Genomic DNA, 16,187 nt, shown 5'->3' with positions numbered 1-16,187 from the left:
TTGTTGAGATGCTTGTTTTTTAATTTTATTTTCTTCCCCCTGTGATGGGTTATCTTTGCACTATGTCTCTCTGGCTTAGTGGAGTGTCTGCTCTTTGAGTGAATACCCAGAGGTTTGTGCTGGTTGTGTCCAGGTGGCTCTGTTAAGTGTTCCAGGGTGAGGGGAGTATCCAAGGTGACACCCAAGTTGGGTTTGGTCAATCTTTTTCATCAGAGCAGAGGGTTTGATTAGCTCTGTTGGCATAGCCTCATGTTCAGCTCCTCTCCTTCAAGGCTACTGATCCCTGGGCATCATCCCTGAAGGCAGAAAATATGGCCCCAGGGAATGCCATATTCATCCAGAGCCACACAAAGCAGTGTGAGCACAGATACCTCAAAAATGACCCTCCCCAGGCAGTCAGTGAGCCACAACCATGTGCAGCCACCCACAGCAACTGCTCACAGACCCAGCCACACCAAGTACCCTCCCACGCAGCCACAGTGTTTTCACAGTCCTAGCAGACTAGGCTTCCACAGTCATGGGCACCAATTTTCCCAGCCAGACTCAGGCATCACCTGTCAGCTGGTTGCTTTTGCTCAGACACAAGCTGGCCCAGCTGTTACATATGTCCAAAATGCTGCCTGACCTCTCTTAGCTAGTTGCAGGATGCTTTTGTCAGGTGATTGGGGAGAAAGAAACATGCCCCCTCTTCTTCCTCTAGGTTAGCAGATACCCTGTCCTCCACAGGGCTTCAAGCTGGACTCATGCCATTCTCTTCCTGCAGTTTTATTGCTAGTGGCTTGGGTAGCTGCAGTCTGGTCTCACCTCACTCTCCAAATGGTGCTGAGGCTAGCTGCTGGGGTTCTGTGTTGCGTCTTTGTTTGTCCACACCCTCCAGGTAGATTGCTAAGTTGCATGGAGTTTCCACTGCAGTTTTCTCCCTAACTCTTCCTTGAGTCTGCACTCCTTCCACTTTTTTTTTTTAAGTGTCTTCCCCTAGACTAGTGCAGTAAGGTCTCTCCCTATTCCACGATCTTGAAATCTGCCAGTTATTGGGTTTTTTGATTCTGTTAGTGCAAATATACTAGTCCAGAAGACTAGGGAGTGTTATGCTCATTGGAAATGACAGAAGATGGACTTTTATGACAAACCAATCATATTGCTTTACCAGAGAAATGAGTGCCCTGGTTGCTGTGGGGTTCTGATGGAGCTCCATTAGGGAGTGTTTTGTTTTTTTTTTCCCCCAACAGTATTTTGCCTACAATTTGAGCTGTGGCTCTTTGGCATGTGGATGTTTCAACTGAATAAGAAATCTATAAATCATTACTAAAACACGTTTGCGTCCTCGGGCTGGGGATAATTTGATAAAGTCTAGTTGCCAAACTTCAAAAGGGCTGAAAAGGAGAGGAAAATTTCCCTAAGAACTGTGGTTATTTGGGTGATGTTTTAGGCAGATATGGCACTTTAACTGTACCTTTTGAGCAGTTCCTGGAAAGTGTTTCTAGTTTAGTACTTTTTACTGCAAGCTATCATTTTGTCTGGGCGCCAGTGAGATAGGTCTTTTGCATGTACTATACAAAGATCATTTATGAGCCCTCAGGGAGGGGTAGGTCAGCCATTTTAGACTATTCCTTAAGTCCTTTTCTGTTTTGAAAGTATACCCTTGATGTACCCAGTTTTTCTGTTTCTTTTTTGGGGCTGCTGTTTGTGCCTTTTTGGTAGATCTTATAAGAACATCTGATGTCATGCTACTAACTTTAAAAGAAAACTGAAGGAGACAGATAGGGTCTTAAGGCAGTACTTTTAGAAGAGACATCAGCAAATTTGATTTGGAATGCCTAGAAATTTTTATAATGGCCTTAGATCTTGTTTCTTGAATGACTTCCAAAGGGTATGTGTTTGTTGGATGTTTTTAATAGACTGGAGGAAGTTAGAAATCCTCATTATTCCACAGTGTACCAAAATCATGAGCAACCTCATAAGTATTTAAGAGATTTAAAACGTGGTAAAATAGGATCACTATGAAATACTAGTAAAGCTGAAGTAGCAACAAAATGTAAAGGCTCAGAACACGTGAAGTTACAGATTATTTGTTTTCTGTGCCACTTACGTACCTCTAAGATAAACTATACAGTTTCGTGTTTGGAGCAGTTTAGTGCTCCAAGAAAACTCTGCCATTCAAATGAAGGGGATCAAAAGTTTTTCACCAGTGTACTTTTCACAATCAGTGTTTAATCTCTAGGAAAACATACATGATAAACAGTTTCCAACTTGATCACACAAAAAATCTTTCACTCCTTTTCATAATCCTTTAATAGATTAAATGTTTCACAACTTGTCTAAACTCTTAAATTTATGTACTATACCCTTCTTTCCTGTTTTGAAGTAGTCATTTTTAGGACAACATTTTTTCTTTTTCCCTCAACATATCCTTATATTTCTTAATTTCTTTCATAAAACATTGATCACTTACAGAGTTTTTTTCTTCTGCTTACCAATTCCTAGCAATTGTGAACCACCATTCTGTAGACTAACACCATTTTAGAATTCTTAGGAAAAATGTTTTAAAATATTGTGAAAACAGGACATACTTAAATGTGTGTATATATGTGGGTACATTTTGTATATCATAAAAAATGCTAAAGTATATATACTTTAGCCTTCCATTTAGTAACTGATATTTTAATAGTTGAACTTATGGAGAGTTCATCAGTGTAAATTAGTACCTTGGAGAAAAGTTGGAAAGTTTTTTTTTAAAAACAAACTAAACATGCAGTTACTGTGCAACCCAGAAATGACACTCTTACACTTTCATCCAAGATAAATGAAAACTTAAGTTCACACAGATTGCTGTATGTTAATATTTATAACACCTTTATTCATAATAGCCCCAAATTGTAAATACCCTTGTTGTCTTTCATTGGGTAAATGGCTACATGAAGTATGGTACATCTGTACCATGGAATCTCCTCAGCAGTAAAAGGAATGAACTAGTGATTTACATGTTAATCTGGATAAATCTCCAGAGAATTATGTTGTGTGCAGAAGCCATTATCATGGGCTACATGATATATAATTCCATTGAACAGAATTCTTGGGGCTGGTGCTGTGGTGTAGAAGGTTGAGCCTCCATCTGCAGTGCCAGCATCCTATATGGGCATCAGTTCGAGTCCTGGCTGCTCTACTTCCAATCCAGCTTCCTGCTAATGCACCTAGGAAAGCAACGGAAGATAGCCCAAGTTCTTGGACTCCTGTACCCATGTGGAAAACCTGGAGGAGGCTCCTGGCTCCTGGCTTTGGCCTGGCTCAGATCCGGCCATTGTATCCAGCTGGGGAGTGAACCAGTGGATGGAAGAACTAGCTAACTAAGTAACCAACTAACTCTCTCTCTCTCTTTTCTTCTCTCTGCTTTTCAAATGAAATCTATTTTAACAAAAAGAAAGAAACAGAATTCTTGAAATTCTAGAAATGAAGAACAAATTATTAGTAGCCAGGTATTAAACAGGGGATGGAAATAGGAGGGAAGTTGGCTATAAAAGTGCAGTATGAGGAATCCCTGTAGAGATGAAAGATGGTCTTGGTTGTGATTATTAACTTGCTGTTCTGCAAGATGTTACTATTGGAGGAACTTGGATATAGAGTACTCAGGATCTGTCTATAGTATTTATTAAAATTGTATTCAGATCTGTAATTATTCCAACATGGAAAGGTCTATTAAGAAATAGGTTACTAAATGGTAGAGTCTTGGTGTTAGATATATGAGTATTCACCATAAACTTCTTCAAAATTTTCTATATAGTTGAAAATTTCCGTAATATAGATTTCTCATCTCTATATAGCAATGTGTCATTATTATTACACCTTTATAAAACCACCATATATATGTTAAATGACGGTTTGGAAAGAAAAATTTAACCCAAAAATCCTGTAAATATTTATCCAAGTAAAATATACTTAGGTTCACTATGGAAGTCTTTGTAATAACTTTATCCATATCTCATAAACTGATAACAACTCTAGTTTGGCAGGTCAGGAATGGATAAATTTGTAGTACTTCTATATGGTGGAATACTACTCAGTATTTAAAAAGTGTCAAATTTGGGCTGGCATTTAGGTACTATCATCCCATATCAGAGTTCTGGTTTAAGTCCCGGCTGCTCTGCCTCTGATCTGACTTCCTGCTAAAGGGCATGGGAAAGTAGCAGATGATGGCCCAAGTGCTTAGGCCCCTGCCATCCATGTGGCAGATCAGGATGGGGAGTACCTGCCTCCTGGCTCTGGCCAGACCCAGCCCTGACTGTTGCGGCCATTTGGGGAGTGAACCAGTGCAGGAAGATCTTTCTCCTTCCCAGGCTGCTCTTCAAATAAGTAAATACATACATGTTTTAAAAACCTTAATCACAGGATATGAAAAGAAAGTGGCAAACTGCTGATAGGTGCAGCAATATGGATGAATGTCAATTATGTTTCTTAAGTGAAAGAAGCCAGACTTCAAAGGATACATTCATTATGATTCTATTCATGTGAAATCACTGCAAAGAAAAAATTACACAGAAATCAGATTGGTATTTATGCAGGACTGAGACTGTAGGACATGGAGTAATTTTCAAGCTTTATAGAACTGTTTGATATCTTGATTTTGGTACTCGTCATGCAACTATATGTTAGTCAAAACCTGGAGAATGGTATATATAAAAGTTAATTTTATGACATATGAATTATATCTTTTTAAAAATGAAAAGATATGGCCACTGCTGATGGAAAATAAATATTTTGACTAAAAATACTGCAAGTTAAACATAATTTTAGAAAGTTTTCAAATAACAACATGGCTACCTTCTTCCTCTAGCACTTATAATACTCTATCTTGTGAGTTATATATACTTTTCTTTTTTTTTTTTTTTAATTTTTGACAGGCAGAGTGGACAGTAGAGGGAGACAGAGAGAAAGGTCTTCCTTTTTTTGCCGTTGGTTCACCCTCCAGTGGCCGCCGCGGTAGCGCGCTGCGGCCGGCGCACCGCGCTGTTCCGATGGCAGGAGCCAGGTGCTTCTCCTGGTTTCCCATGGGGTGCAGGGCCCAAGAACTTGGGCCATCCTCCACTGCACTCCCTGGCCACAGCAGAGAGCTGGCCTGGAAGAGGGGCAATCGGGACTAGAACCCGGTGTGCCGGCGCCACAAGGCGGAGGATTAGCCTACTGAGCCGCGGCACCGGCATACTTTTCTAAATATTGAATAAACGCTACATATACTAGAAATGAGTAGATTAGTTTTCTTACTACAACATAAAATTGAACTGATATTTAATTTTAAATATTTCACATTATAATATGTTACATTTTACATCATAACTAAACATTTCACATTTTAGCTAAAAAAGTAAATTACAGTGGCCAAACTTGGAAAATCATGAACATTATGTGAAAAACATACTTTTTTTACTAGAAGCCAGCAGCATGAAAAGGGTAAAATACATATATAATTTTAGTGTTCAGGAAGATATTTAGTGAGGAAAGTAATACTTGCATTCTAAGTTTTGTTACACTCTAGCTGGTATAGCTTACATAGTTTTGTCATCTAAGATAACTCAAGAGAGGCTTGATACCTGCCTGTAAATTTATGAAGGACAGTTATTTGGAAGAGGCAACAGTACTTTCTGTGTTGCTCTGAAGATAGAATTATGATAGAAATATATACAAGGAAGTGTACACAAGTGTATTACAAGTATGGATTTTTTTGTTTTTGAAAATCCAGCTTTTTTTCTTATTTAAAAATATTTATATTAGGTGAACAAATTTCATGTACTTCATATATACAGATTTAAGAGCATAATAATTCCCATCCTATCCTCCCTCCAGCCCTTGCTCCCACCCTCTTTCTTCCTTTCTTTTACTTTTTACAGTAACAAATTTTATTTATATGCATAGTTTATTTTGTAATCACAAGCTTATCGACCCACAGAGTAGTAAGTAGAAAAAACACTGTTCCTCAGAGAGTATAGACAAGGGCTATAAACAATAATCAAATCTCAAAATGTCAATTTCACTCATAAATTACATTTTAATTACCACAAATCAGGGAAAACATATTTATCTTTTGGGGTTTGGTTTATTTCGCTAAGTATAATGGTTTCTGTTTGCGTCCACTTTATTGCAAGACGGGATTTAATTCTTTGTTATGGCTGAGTAATAATTCATAGTATGTATATATATATACACCACATTTTCTTTATTTAGTCATCAGTTGGTGGACAACAACTTGGATATTTTGAATTGAACTGCAATGAATATGGGGGTACAGATAATATTTCATATAGTGATTTATTTTGTTTGGGTAAAGTCCCAGGAATGGGATAGCTGGGTCATATGGAAGATCTATTTAAAGATTTCTGAGGAATCTTTATGCTGTCTTCTATAATGGCTGTACTAGTCTACCTTGGTGGTACCGTTTCCCTTCATCATTGTTGTTTGTTGATCTCTGTAAGAGAGCCATTCTAACCGGGGTAAGGTGAAACTTCAATGTGGTTTTCATTGTTATTTCCATGATGGCTAGTGATCCTGAGCATTTTTTTGAGTGTGTGTGTTTGTTAGCCATTTGAATTTTATCCTTTGAAAAACGCCTGTTCATATCCCTTGCCCATTTCTTACCTGGAGTCTTTGTTTTGTTGGTGAGTTTTTGAGCTCTTTATAGATCCTGGATATTAATCTTTTATCATTTGCATAGTTTGCAAATATTTTCTACCATTCTGCCAGTTGCCTTTTCCCTTTGTGGAGTGTTCTCTTTGTAATGCAGAAGCTTCTTAGCTTGTTGTAATCCTATTTGCCTATTTTTGCTTTTTGTTGCCTGTACTTTTGAGGCCAAGAAGTCTTTGCCTGTGCCAATATCCTCCAGAGTTTCCCTGATACTCTTTAATAATGTGATGGCATCAGGTCATAGATTTAGATTTGGATTCATTTTGAGTTGATTTTTGTATAATAAGTAGGGGTCTTGTTTCATATTTCTGCACATGAAATTTTAATTTTCCCAGTCCCACTTGTTAAAAAAACTATCCTTTCTCCACTGATTGATTTAGCTTGTTTGTCAAAGATTAGTTGGTTGTAGATATGTAGATTAATTTCTAGGATTTCTGTCTGTTCCATTGATCTGCATATCTCTTTTTATATCAGTACCAGGCAGTTTTGACTATAACTGCCCTGCAGTATATCTTAATCTCGTATTGTGATGCCACTGACTTTGTTTGTGTTAAGACTGCTTCAGCTATTGACAATATCTTGTATTTCCATATAAATTTTTCATTGTTTTTTCTAGATCTGAGAAGAATATCGTTGGTATTTTGATTGGGATCACATTGCTCTCAGTAGTAAGGATATTTTGATGATATTAATTCTTCCAATCCATGAATGTGGAAGATTTTTCCTTTTTTTTTTTTTTTTAATGTGTGTGTCTTCTACTTTATTCTTTAATGTTTTGTGACTTTCATCATAGAGATCTTTGACCTCCTTGGTTCAATTTATTCTAAGGTATTTACATTTTTTTGTAACTATTGTGAATGACACTGATCTTAAAAATTCTTTCTTAGCATAACATTGTCTGTATATTCAAAGGCTATTGATTTTTGTGTATTGATTTTATTTTCTGCAACTTTACCAAACTCTCTTATGAGTTGCTATAGTCTCTTAGTGGAGTCTTTTTCTTTCCCTTTGTATAGCATCATGTCATCTGCAAACAGGGCTAATATGACTTCTGCCTTTCCAATTTGTATTCCTTTGATTTATTTTTCTTGCCTAATGGCTCTTGCTAAAACCTCTAATTCTATAGTGGACAGCAATGGTGAGAGTGTGCAACCTTGTCTGGTTCCAGATCTTAGTGGAAATGCTTCCTGCTTTTCCCCGTTCAGTATGATGCTGGCCATGAGTTTGTCATATACTACCTTGACTGTGTTGAACAATGTTCCTTCTATGCCCAGTTTGCTTAAGGTTTTTGTCAGGAAAGGATGTTAGTTTTAGCAAATGCTTTCTCTGTATTTATTGAGATAATCATATGGTTTTTATTCTACAGTTTGTCAGTGTGATTTATCACATTTATTGATTTGTGTAATTTGAACCATCCCTGCATACCAGGGATATCTCACTTGATCTGGGTGAATGGTCTTTCTGGTGTGGTTCAATCCGATTAGCTAGTTTTTTTGTTTTTTTTTTTTTTTTTAATTTTTGCATCTGTGCTCATCAGGCATATTGGTATATAGTTATCTTTTTAGTCTTTTTCTAGTTTTGGAATTAAGGTACTGCTGGCTTCACAGGAGTTTGGGAGGGTTCCCTCTCAGTTGTTTTGAATAGTTTGAAAAAATATTGGAATTAGTTCTTCTTTAAAGTTTTGGTAGAATTCAGCAGTGGAGCCTTCCATTCTTGGACTTTTCTTTGTTAGGAAGGGTTTTATTACTAACTCCATCTCAGTCGTGGTTGTCTTTTTAGATTTTCTGTGTCTTAATGACTCAATTTTTGTAGATTATATGTGTCTAGAAATGTATCTGCTTCTAGATTTCCCATTTTGTTTGCATATAGCATTTTTTAGCATCTACTGATGATTCTTTTTATTTTTGTGGTACCTATTGTAACATCTCCTTTTTTTTTTATCCATGATTTTATTAATTCAGTCTTCCTTTTTTTTTTTTTTTTTTTGGTAGAGCTAATGGTATATCAATTTTATTTTTCTAAAAATAGCTCTTTTCACTGATCTTTTATATCTTTTTTTGGTTTTAAGTTTGTTTATTTCATATCTAATTGTTTCTTTCCTCCTAATTTTGGTATTGGTTTGTTCCTTTTTCTGTAGGTCTTTAAGATATATTGTTACATCTTTTATTTGATTGATTTCCAGTTGTTTCATGTATGCAGTAATTGCTATAAACTTTCCTCATAACACTGCCTTTGCTGTGTCCTATAAATTTTTTTTTTTTTTTTTGACAGGCAGAGTGGATAGTGAGAGAGAGAGAGACAGAGAGAAAGGTCTTCCTTTTGCCGTTGGTTCACCCTGCAATGGCCGCTGTGGCCGGCGCATCTCGCTGATCCGAAGCCAGGAGCCAGGTGCTTGTCCTGGTCTCCCATGCGGGTGCAGGGCCCAAGGACTTGGGCCATCCTCCACTGCCTTTCCGGGCCATAGCAGAGAGCTGGCCTGGAAGAGGGGCAACCAGGATAGAATCCGGCGCCCCGACTGGGACTAGAACCAGGTGTGCTGGCGCCGCAAGGCGGAGGATTAGCCTGTTAAGCCATGGCGCCGGCCTATGTGTCCTATAAATTTTGATGTGATACGATGTGTTTCGTATTTATTCATTTCCAGAACTTTCTTTTCCCTTTTGATTTCTTCTGTGACCTGTTCATTCAGGAGCGTGTTCAATCTCCATGTGTTTGCATATTTTCTAGAGTTTCTTAGGTTATTAATGTCCAGCCTCATTCCATTGTGGTAAAAAAAAATACATGGTATGATTACAGGCTTTTTTTTTTTTTGAGACTTGCTTTATTTGTAGCACATCCTTAAGTATCATTTGTAAGACTGAATGAGTGGTGACAAATTCTTTCAATTTCTTTTTGTTTTAGAAAGTGTCTATTTCTCCTACATTTATACTTGAGAGCTTTGCAGGGTACAGTATTCTTGGTTGACCATTTTTTTCCCTTAAGACTTGGACTATGTCTCTCCATTCTCTCCTAGCTTGTAGGGTTTTTGATGAGGAATCAGCTGTCAGTCTAATGGGAGATCCTCTGAAGGTAATCTGCAATTTCTCTTGTGCACATGTTAGAATCTTTTATGTTTTACTGTTGAAAACTTGACTATAATGTTTCATGGTAAAGATCTTCTTTGGTCATGTCTGTTAGGAGTTTTGTGTTCTTCCTGTACTGGGATGTCTCTATCTTTCTCCAGATTGGGGGAGTTTTCTGCTATTATTTCACTGAAAACATCTAATTCATTCTTTTTTTCTACACCTTCGGGAACTCCTAGGACCCAGTGTTAGGTCGTTTGATAGTATCCCACATATCTTTGACACTGATTTCAGTTTTCCATTTTTTCTGCTTTTTTTTTTAATCTGAGATATTTCCACATATTTGTCTTTTTATCTTGGGTATTCTTTCTTCTGCCTTACCAAGTGTGTTGTTAAGGCTTTCTACTGTATTTTTTATTTTATCTATTGAATTCTTCATTTCTAATGTATCAGATTTATTTCTCGTCAGTATCTTTTCATAATGTCATGATATGGGATGCCAGCACTGCAGGCGGAGGCTTTACTTGCTACGCCATAGCGTCAGCCCCTTGAGTAATTCTATGATCATTCTTTTGAATTCCTTTTTCAGGCATGTCATCAATCTCTTTTCCTTCACATTATAAAATCGAAGTGTTCTTTCGGGGGAGTCATATTGTCTTCATTGTTCATGTTTCTTGTACTTCTGCTTGTGTTTAGACATTTGTTGATGGATTTGATAGATCTCCTGTATTATTAGCAGGGGTTCAGTAGGATCACATCAGTTGGTATGATCACTGTCTCACCACCTCTCTGCCAATGTGATCAATTCCCAGGGCAAGCCACAGTTCATATATACCCCACCCATGTAGGATCTGGATGTTCCTCAGTGTGAGCACACAACCCTGTGCATGATCTGCCTCGAGCACTTAGGGTACTCTGAGCCTTTGAAGCCAGACACTTTGATTGCCCAGAGATCCAGCTACACCTCAGTCTCTATCGTGCAGTTACAGAATTCCCACAGTTACAAGTATCAGGGGTCCACTCTCTAGTGAGCTCTCCTCCATCCATGGAGAGAGCTGAGGTGTTCCCAGAGCCTACTGCCTGTTGGTGTTTCATGTTGGCAGTGTGAATAAGTTTGCCTGTGATAGATTAAGGGGAGTGGAGTGCCTCATATACTTAAGTGGGTGCCCTACCACCATCAACACAGGTATGGACTTTCTAACAGCCAGACCAGTATAGAAACAAAATGGAATAATTTCTGGAAAATTGAGCACTCTGTTTGATTGCTCTTCAGAGGCAGATGTCTCTGTTTTGTGGACTCTGGGAGCCTAGAGAGTGATTTCATTCTTATCACATTTTCATGTTTTAATATAGTGTTTATATGCATTACTCAAAATTTTTCTCCAGTGTGGCCATCTTCAGCTTTCTTTACCTGTTATAGTTCTTAATCCATCAGTTATTCTAATCATCTTGTAGTTATCTATGCCCCTGTAAAAGGGGGACACTAAAACAAGCTATTATGAAGCATTTTCTTGCCAGTCTACATGTTACCAGGTAGTCCTGCTGTCTAATGTCTCTGACCATTTAGAACCCATTCTTAGAATGTCTGTTCTCATTCTCCTCAATTTTAACAAAGTTCTTTTATATTGTTCAGTGCCTATGTCAGTCCAGAAGATAGAGTCTAACACCTTGAATATTACTGCACATAGTAGGCATATTTCAAAGAATGAATTTCACCTCCTGTTCATACTTTCAAAAAATAAGACTTTCAGATAGAAGTGATTTGAACATGCAAAAGCTTTCTAATTGTTTGTTTCTCTACAGGAATTTCGGCAGAAAGTCATGCTAGGAACTCCTTTCCTAGTTATTTGGCTGGTTGGGTTTATAGCAGACCTAAATATTGATTCTTGGCTCATTAAAGGGCTAATGTATGGTGGCGTTTGGGCTACAGTACAGTTTCTTTCAAAGTAAGTGTGTTGTTTTTAATTATTTTGAACTGTATATGGAAAAATATAATTCGTACACTACTATACAAAAATTAATGGAAGTTTACACTGTCTTTTTATGGTTTGATCTTAATTTGTTATTTAAAGAATTTTGAGAAGTTTGTAAATTCTGATTTTTTTTAGCATTCTAATGTGATTCTAAAGTTGACAGTCTTTACTGACAATAATTTATAGCCTATAAGTTTTAAGGCTAAAATACAATTTTCAAATTATTCGATAAGTTTCAATAGAAGTCAACTGAAGTTTCTGAACTCTAGGTGTAGTATATATTGTCTATTTCTGGTAATTATAATATTTGAGCTCACCTTTTCATTGAAATTACATTTTCTTTGGTCATTGGCAGCAAGGAAGAAGAGGTTTTATTTTAAGTAGCAGAGCAGACTCTAATTATGAAATAGGCTCAGTTTTTTTCGTTGTTTCCTTTTCTTCATTGAATATTGTGACCATTCCTTTTTCCTCATCCCCGTAGATCTTTTTGCCCTAAAGTTGCCCCAGCCAGCGGACGTAGGCAGGTGTTTACTTCCCATCTGAGTTCCATTCTGTTAGTATCTCATTTTCATCTGAATTTCGAAACGGAGTTCTTAAAATCAAATTCACCCAGATGAGAATGATTAGTAATATGCTAATGTGTGTTTCTCAAGGAATGGCTTAGTTCTTGTTAATTGCATTTAGTATTTATACGAGTTCTAAGAGATAGTAGAAATAGAAAGTCATCAAGGCTTCCTACTTAGCCTGCATAAACATAGAAGTCTATGTATAATGCAGTTTATTAATATTTATTTTTCCTTTAAGTATTATAAATATAAGCTTCATTTCCCCTAAATTAGCCAGTTCATTGTATTTGAAAAGATGAACCCTCACCTTAACTGGAGTATAAAAGTAAGGAGAAGTGATGATAAACTGGAAAAACTTGGTTTATTTTGTACTCTTTTGTCAAAATAGCATGTCTTTGTTGAATACTATGCTGAAAGAATACTATATATAGTAAAGTGAATTATTGATTTAAGAAAATAAGAATATACTGAGATTCTGAAGTTGAAGAGTACATGGAATATAATTTTAATTCTTGATGAATTAAAAGAAATTTCAGAGTCTTAGCAACTCATTCTGCTGTAAAGTCATTTACTATTCATTACCATGAGAACTCTCTTAGGTTTTTAAGCATATCAAATTTCTAGATTCTGGTTAAACAAGTCCTTACTCTGAAGAATGTATGTAATTATCATTTTAATGAACATTCACTTTTATAATATAGAACTTATTTTACAAAACTTCTGTTTTTCAGATCCTTTTTTGATCATTCAATGCATAGTGCATTGCCCCTTGGAATATATTTGGCAACCAAATTCTGGATGTATGTAACGTGGTTTTTCTGGTTTTGGAATGATATCCTTTTAAAGATCATTTCTAGCACAAATTTGTTTTCTAATCAAATGTTTGCTAATAATTTCACAATAGGACTGAAGTACTCTTGATTTGATGATGTAAAACAGTATTCTTAGAAAAATAAGTATGAACTAGAAATAATTTTTTATGTTTCATATTTAATAGACTGCCTTTGAAAGCTACCTTTAATAGCATAAATAATAGTAAAAATAACTACTACTTATTGAATGTTTAAGAAGCATTTTCTTTAGTATTCATTGAACTCACATTCTTTAATTTAGTACCAGTTGAGAATCACTGATCTGAAAACCCGAAATCCAAAATGCTCCAAAAACTGAAACCTTGAACACCAACAAGTACTAATCAAAATTAAATATTTACATGTAAAGTGTGTACTAAGGTGTCCATCTTCTCAAGAATTCTGTGAGACAGATAGCTTTAAAACTTAATATTCTCAGACTACAATTTTTATTTGAAGAGTGTTGTTAAATTAACAACGAGAGTCACTGTGCACTAATTCCCATGCAGGACCTCTCTCCTCAATGAGTTGTATTCTGAGAGTTGCCAGTAAAACTTATTCTCAAAAAAAAATTAGATGAACAAGTTACTCGATTTTTTAAAAAATATTTATTTATTTATTTGAAAGAGTTACACAGAGGAAAGACAGAGAGACAGAGAGAGAGAGAGAGAGAGAGAGAGAGAGGTCTTCCATCCGATGGTTCACTCCCCAACTGGCCACAACGCCTGGAGCTGCGCCGATCTGAAGCCAGGAGCCAGGAGCTTCTTCCAGGTCTCCCACGTGGGTACAAGGGCCCAAGGACTTGGGCCATCTTCTACTGCTATCCCAGGCCATAGCAGAGAGCTGGATCAGAAGAGGAGCAGCCGGGACTAGAACTGGTGTCCATGTGGCCATGATGTTAACCTGCTGTGCCACAGCGCTGGTCCCAAGTTACTCAATTTTTTTTTAAGACAAAATATATACCAGTGTAATTTAAAGGAAGAATTATTTAAACAGAAATTAAATAAACCTGTTCTGGCCTGCCCTTCAAAATCTACCTTTTTGGAACTGGCACTGTGGCGCAGTGAGTAAAGCTGCGGTGTGCAGTGCTGGCATCCCATATGGGCTCCAGTTTGAGTCCCAGCTGTTCCACTTCTGATCCAACTCCCTGCTAATGCACTTGGGAAAGGAAGAGAGGATGGCTCAAGTACATGGACCCCCACACCCATGTGGGAGACTGAGAAGAAGCTCCTGGCTCTGGTTTGGCCCAGCCCAGGCTGTTGAACCATTTGGGTAGTGAGGCAGCAGATGGAAGATTGATAGATCTGTGTGTGTGTGTGTGTGTGTCTCCCTCCTTCTCTCTCTAATTCTTTCAAATAAATTTTTTTTAAAAATCTACCTGTCATATTTTCAACTTTTGTAAGCTTGCATAGCTATATTACTTTCAAATAAATAGAAAAAAAAAGATTCCTATGCCACTTTATTGTACTCTGCCACTAAGTTTTCATTATTTGATAATAACTAACTTTCCTGCTTTTTCCACTTTCACATAGCAGATTAGGAGTACATTACAATTTAAAATTATTTCTGGATATGAATTCGAACTTTTTTTCTTTGAAAATAAATTTTAATGTCCACTTTAGGAAATATAAAGTTAGAAAGTATGTCTAGAAATTGAAAGTCATTCCAGAGGTCATTTCTTTTTATAAGTATGAAATAATGAGGTACTGAAAGTAAGCGTATCTGTTCTACTCATACTTCATGTCCCAATGTGACTATTCTAATGCTTAATGCATAAGAGTGAACACTAAATTTTGAATCAATATACTTGTAGATTTGTGCTTACTTATCTGGTCTGTTTCTCCAAGGACTCGCTTATTCTACCAAAAGCTCAACAAAGCCTTTAACTTTTAAAAATTTTACTCAAGAAGACATTGTTGTTGAGACTGAAAAGTACCTAATATGTTACAGAGGATGCTGATTATTGCCCCTCAGATTTTCCTAATACACAGGATGTCTTTTCATTGTAGAGATAATATATTATATATACACAATATTAAAAATGAAGGTTTTTCTTCAGTTCTTGGGAATTTTTCTAAATTATGATCTCTGAATTCTATTTGTGGTATTGCCCTCTTCAGGGATAACATTGTCCTTATGTTGAATTATCTTTGGCTGTCATCTGTCTTATCCTTTGGTCTCTAATTATTATTTTGTCTTTTTTCTCTTTATGTATTGTGATTGCCTTACTCTTTTGATGCTCCCTCTATTCATCTTCATGAAATTTTATTTCATATATAATGGTTTAGTCTTTGTTTTCTGATTTCTAGAGGCACCCTTTTCATCTGGTTGTTATTGTTTTATCTTAATTTTTAAGCTCTTACTTTGTAGGATTTATATTTTAATTCAATTATGAAACATCTTTGGTTAATTCGCATTTTTCCTTGGGTTATGTTTCCTTCCAGACTGGGTACTTTGCTTTGTGAATACTGTGTACCTATTTTCTTCCTCTTCTTTTTTTTAATGTATGCTAGTAATGTTGTTAGACCATTTCTTTTCATCTTTCATCTTGTTCATGACTAACTTGGGCAGATTCATTAAGACTTTCATGCTTCCTCTGATGTATTATGAATTCATTCTTGAACTTTTTTTTCTCCTGAAAGGTAGTAGAATAAATATCTCTTCAGTGTTACAGTCTGGCTAAATTTCTATCCATTTTTTCTGTATCCTGAGGATAAAAGAGAGCTCAGTTTTAAGTTCTTGGCTCAGGACCTTGGGTTTAGCTATTTTAAGATCTTAAAAGTTCTGCCTGTGATTCCATTCTATCCAGTGTTAGCCATGGATTGATGTTAGCATTATCCCCCATAGCCACTCTCTCAGTTTATGTAAGATAACCATTTTGATGACAAACTCTGGTATTTTTTGATGCTTAGTGGAAACCACACAGTGGGATTCATAGACTTATATTCCTGAAGGGGTTTTTCTTGGCTTACCTGTTCACTGCTTCATCTTTTTCCTTCCAGTTGATTGGAGCTGAAGGATCCTGTTAGGTATTAGTCAGCTCAGGCTGCTTTAACAACACACTGCAGA

General features: G+C 36.6%; 1 protein-coding gene across 3 annotated transcripts in view; it reads left to right on the top strand.

Moving 5' to 3' along the window:
- ZDHHC17 (zinc finger DHHC-type palmitoyltransferase 17) overlaps positions 1–16,187 on the top strand; it is a 114,268-nt gene that overhangs the window by 81,389 nt on the left and 16,692 nt on the right. For all 3 annotated transcript variants that reach the window (XM_062203174.1, XM_062203173.1, XM_062203172.1), the window contains 2 exons: positions 11,532–11,674; positions 12,999–13,101. In XM_062203174.1, coding sequence (XP_062059158.1) covers positions 11,532–11,674; positions 12,999–13,101 — 246 coding nt within the window. The remainder of the gene's footprint in view (positions 1–11,531; positions 11,675–12,998; positions 13,102–16,187) is intronic.

Source organism: Lepus europaeus, chromosome 10 (genome assembly GCF_033115175.1).
Source record: "Lepus europaeus isolate LE1 chromosome 10, mLepTim1.pri, whole genome shotgun sequence".
NCBI lineage: Eukaryota > Metazoa > Chordata > Mammalia > Lagomorpha > Leporidae > Lepus > Lepus europaeus.
The sequence above is the reverse complement of the archived record's forward strand: the minus strand, read 5'-3'. Positions and strand labels throughout refer to the sequence as shown.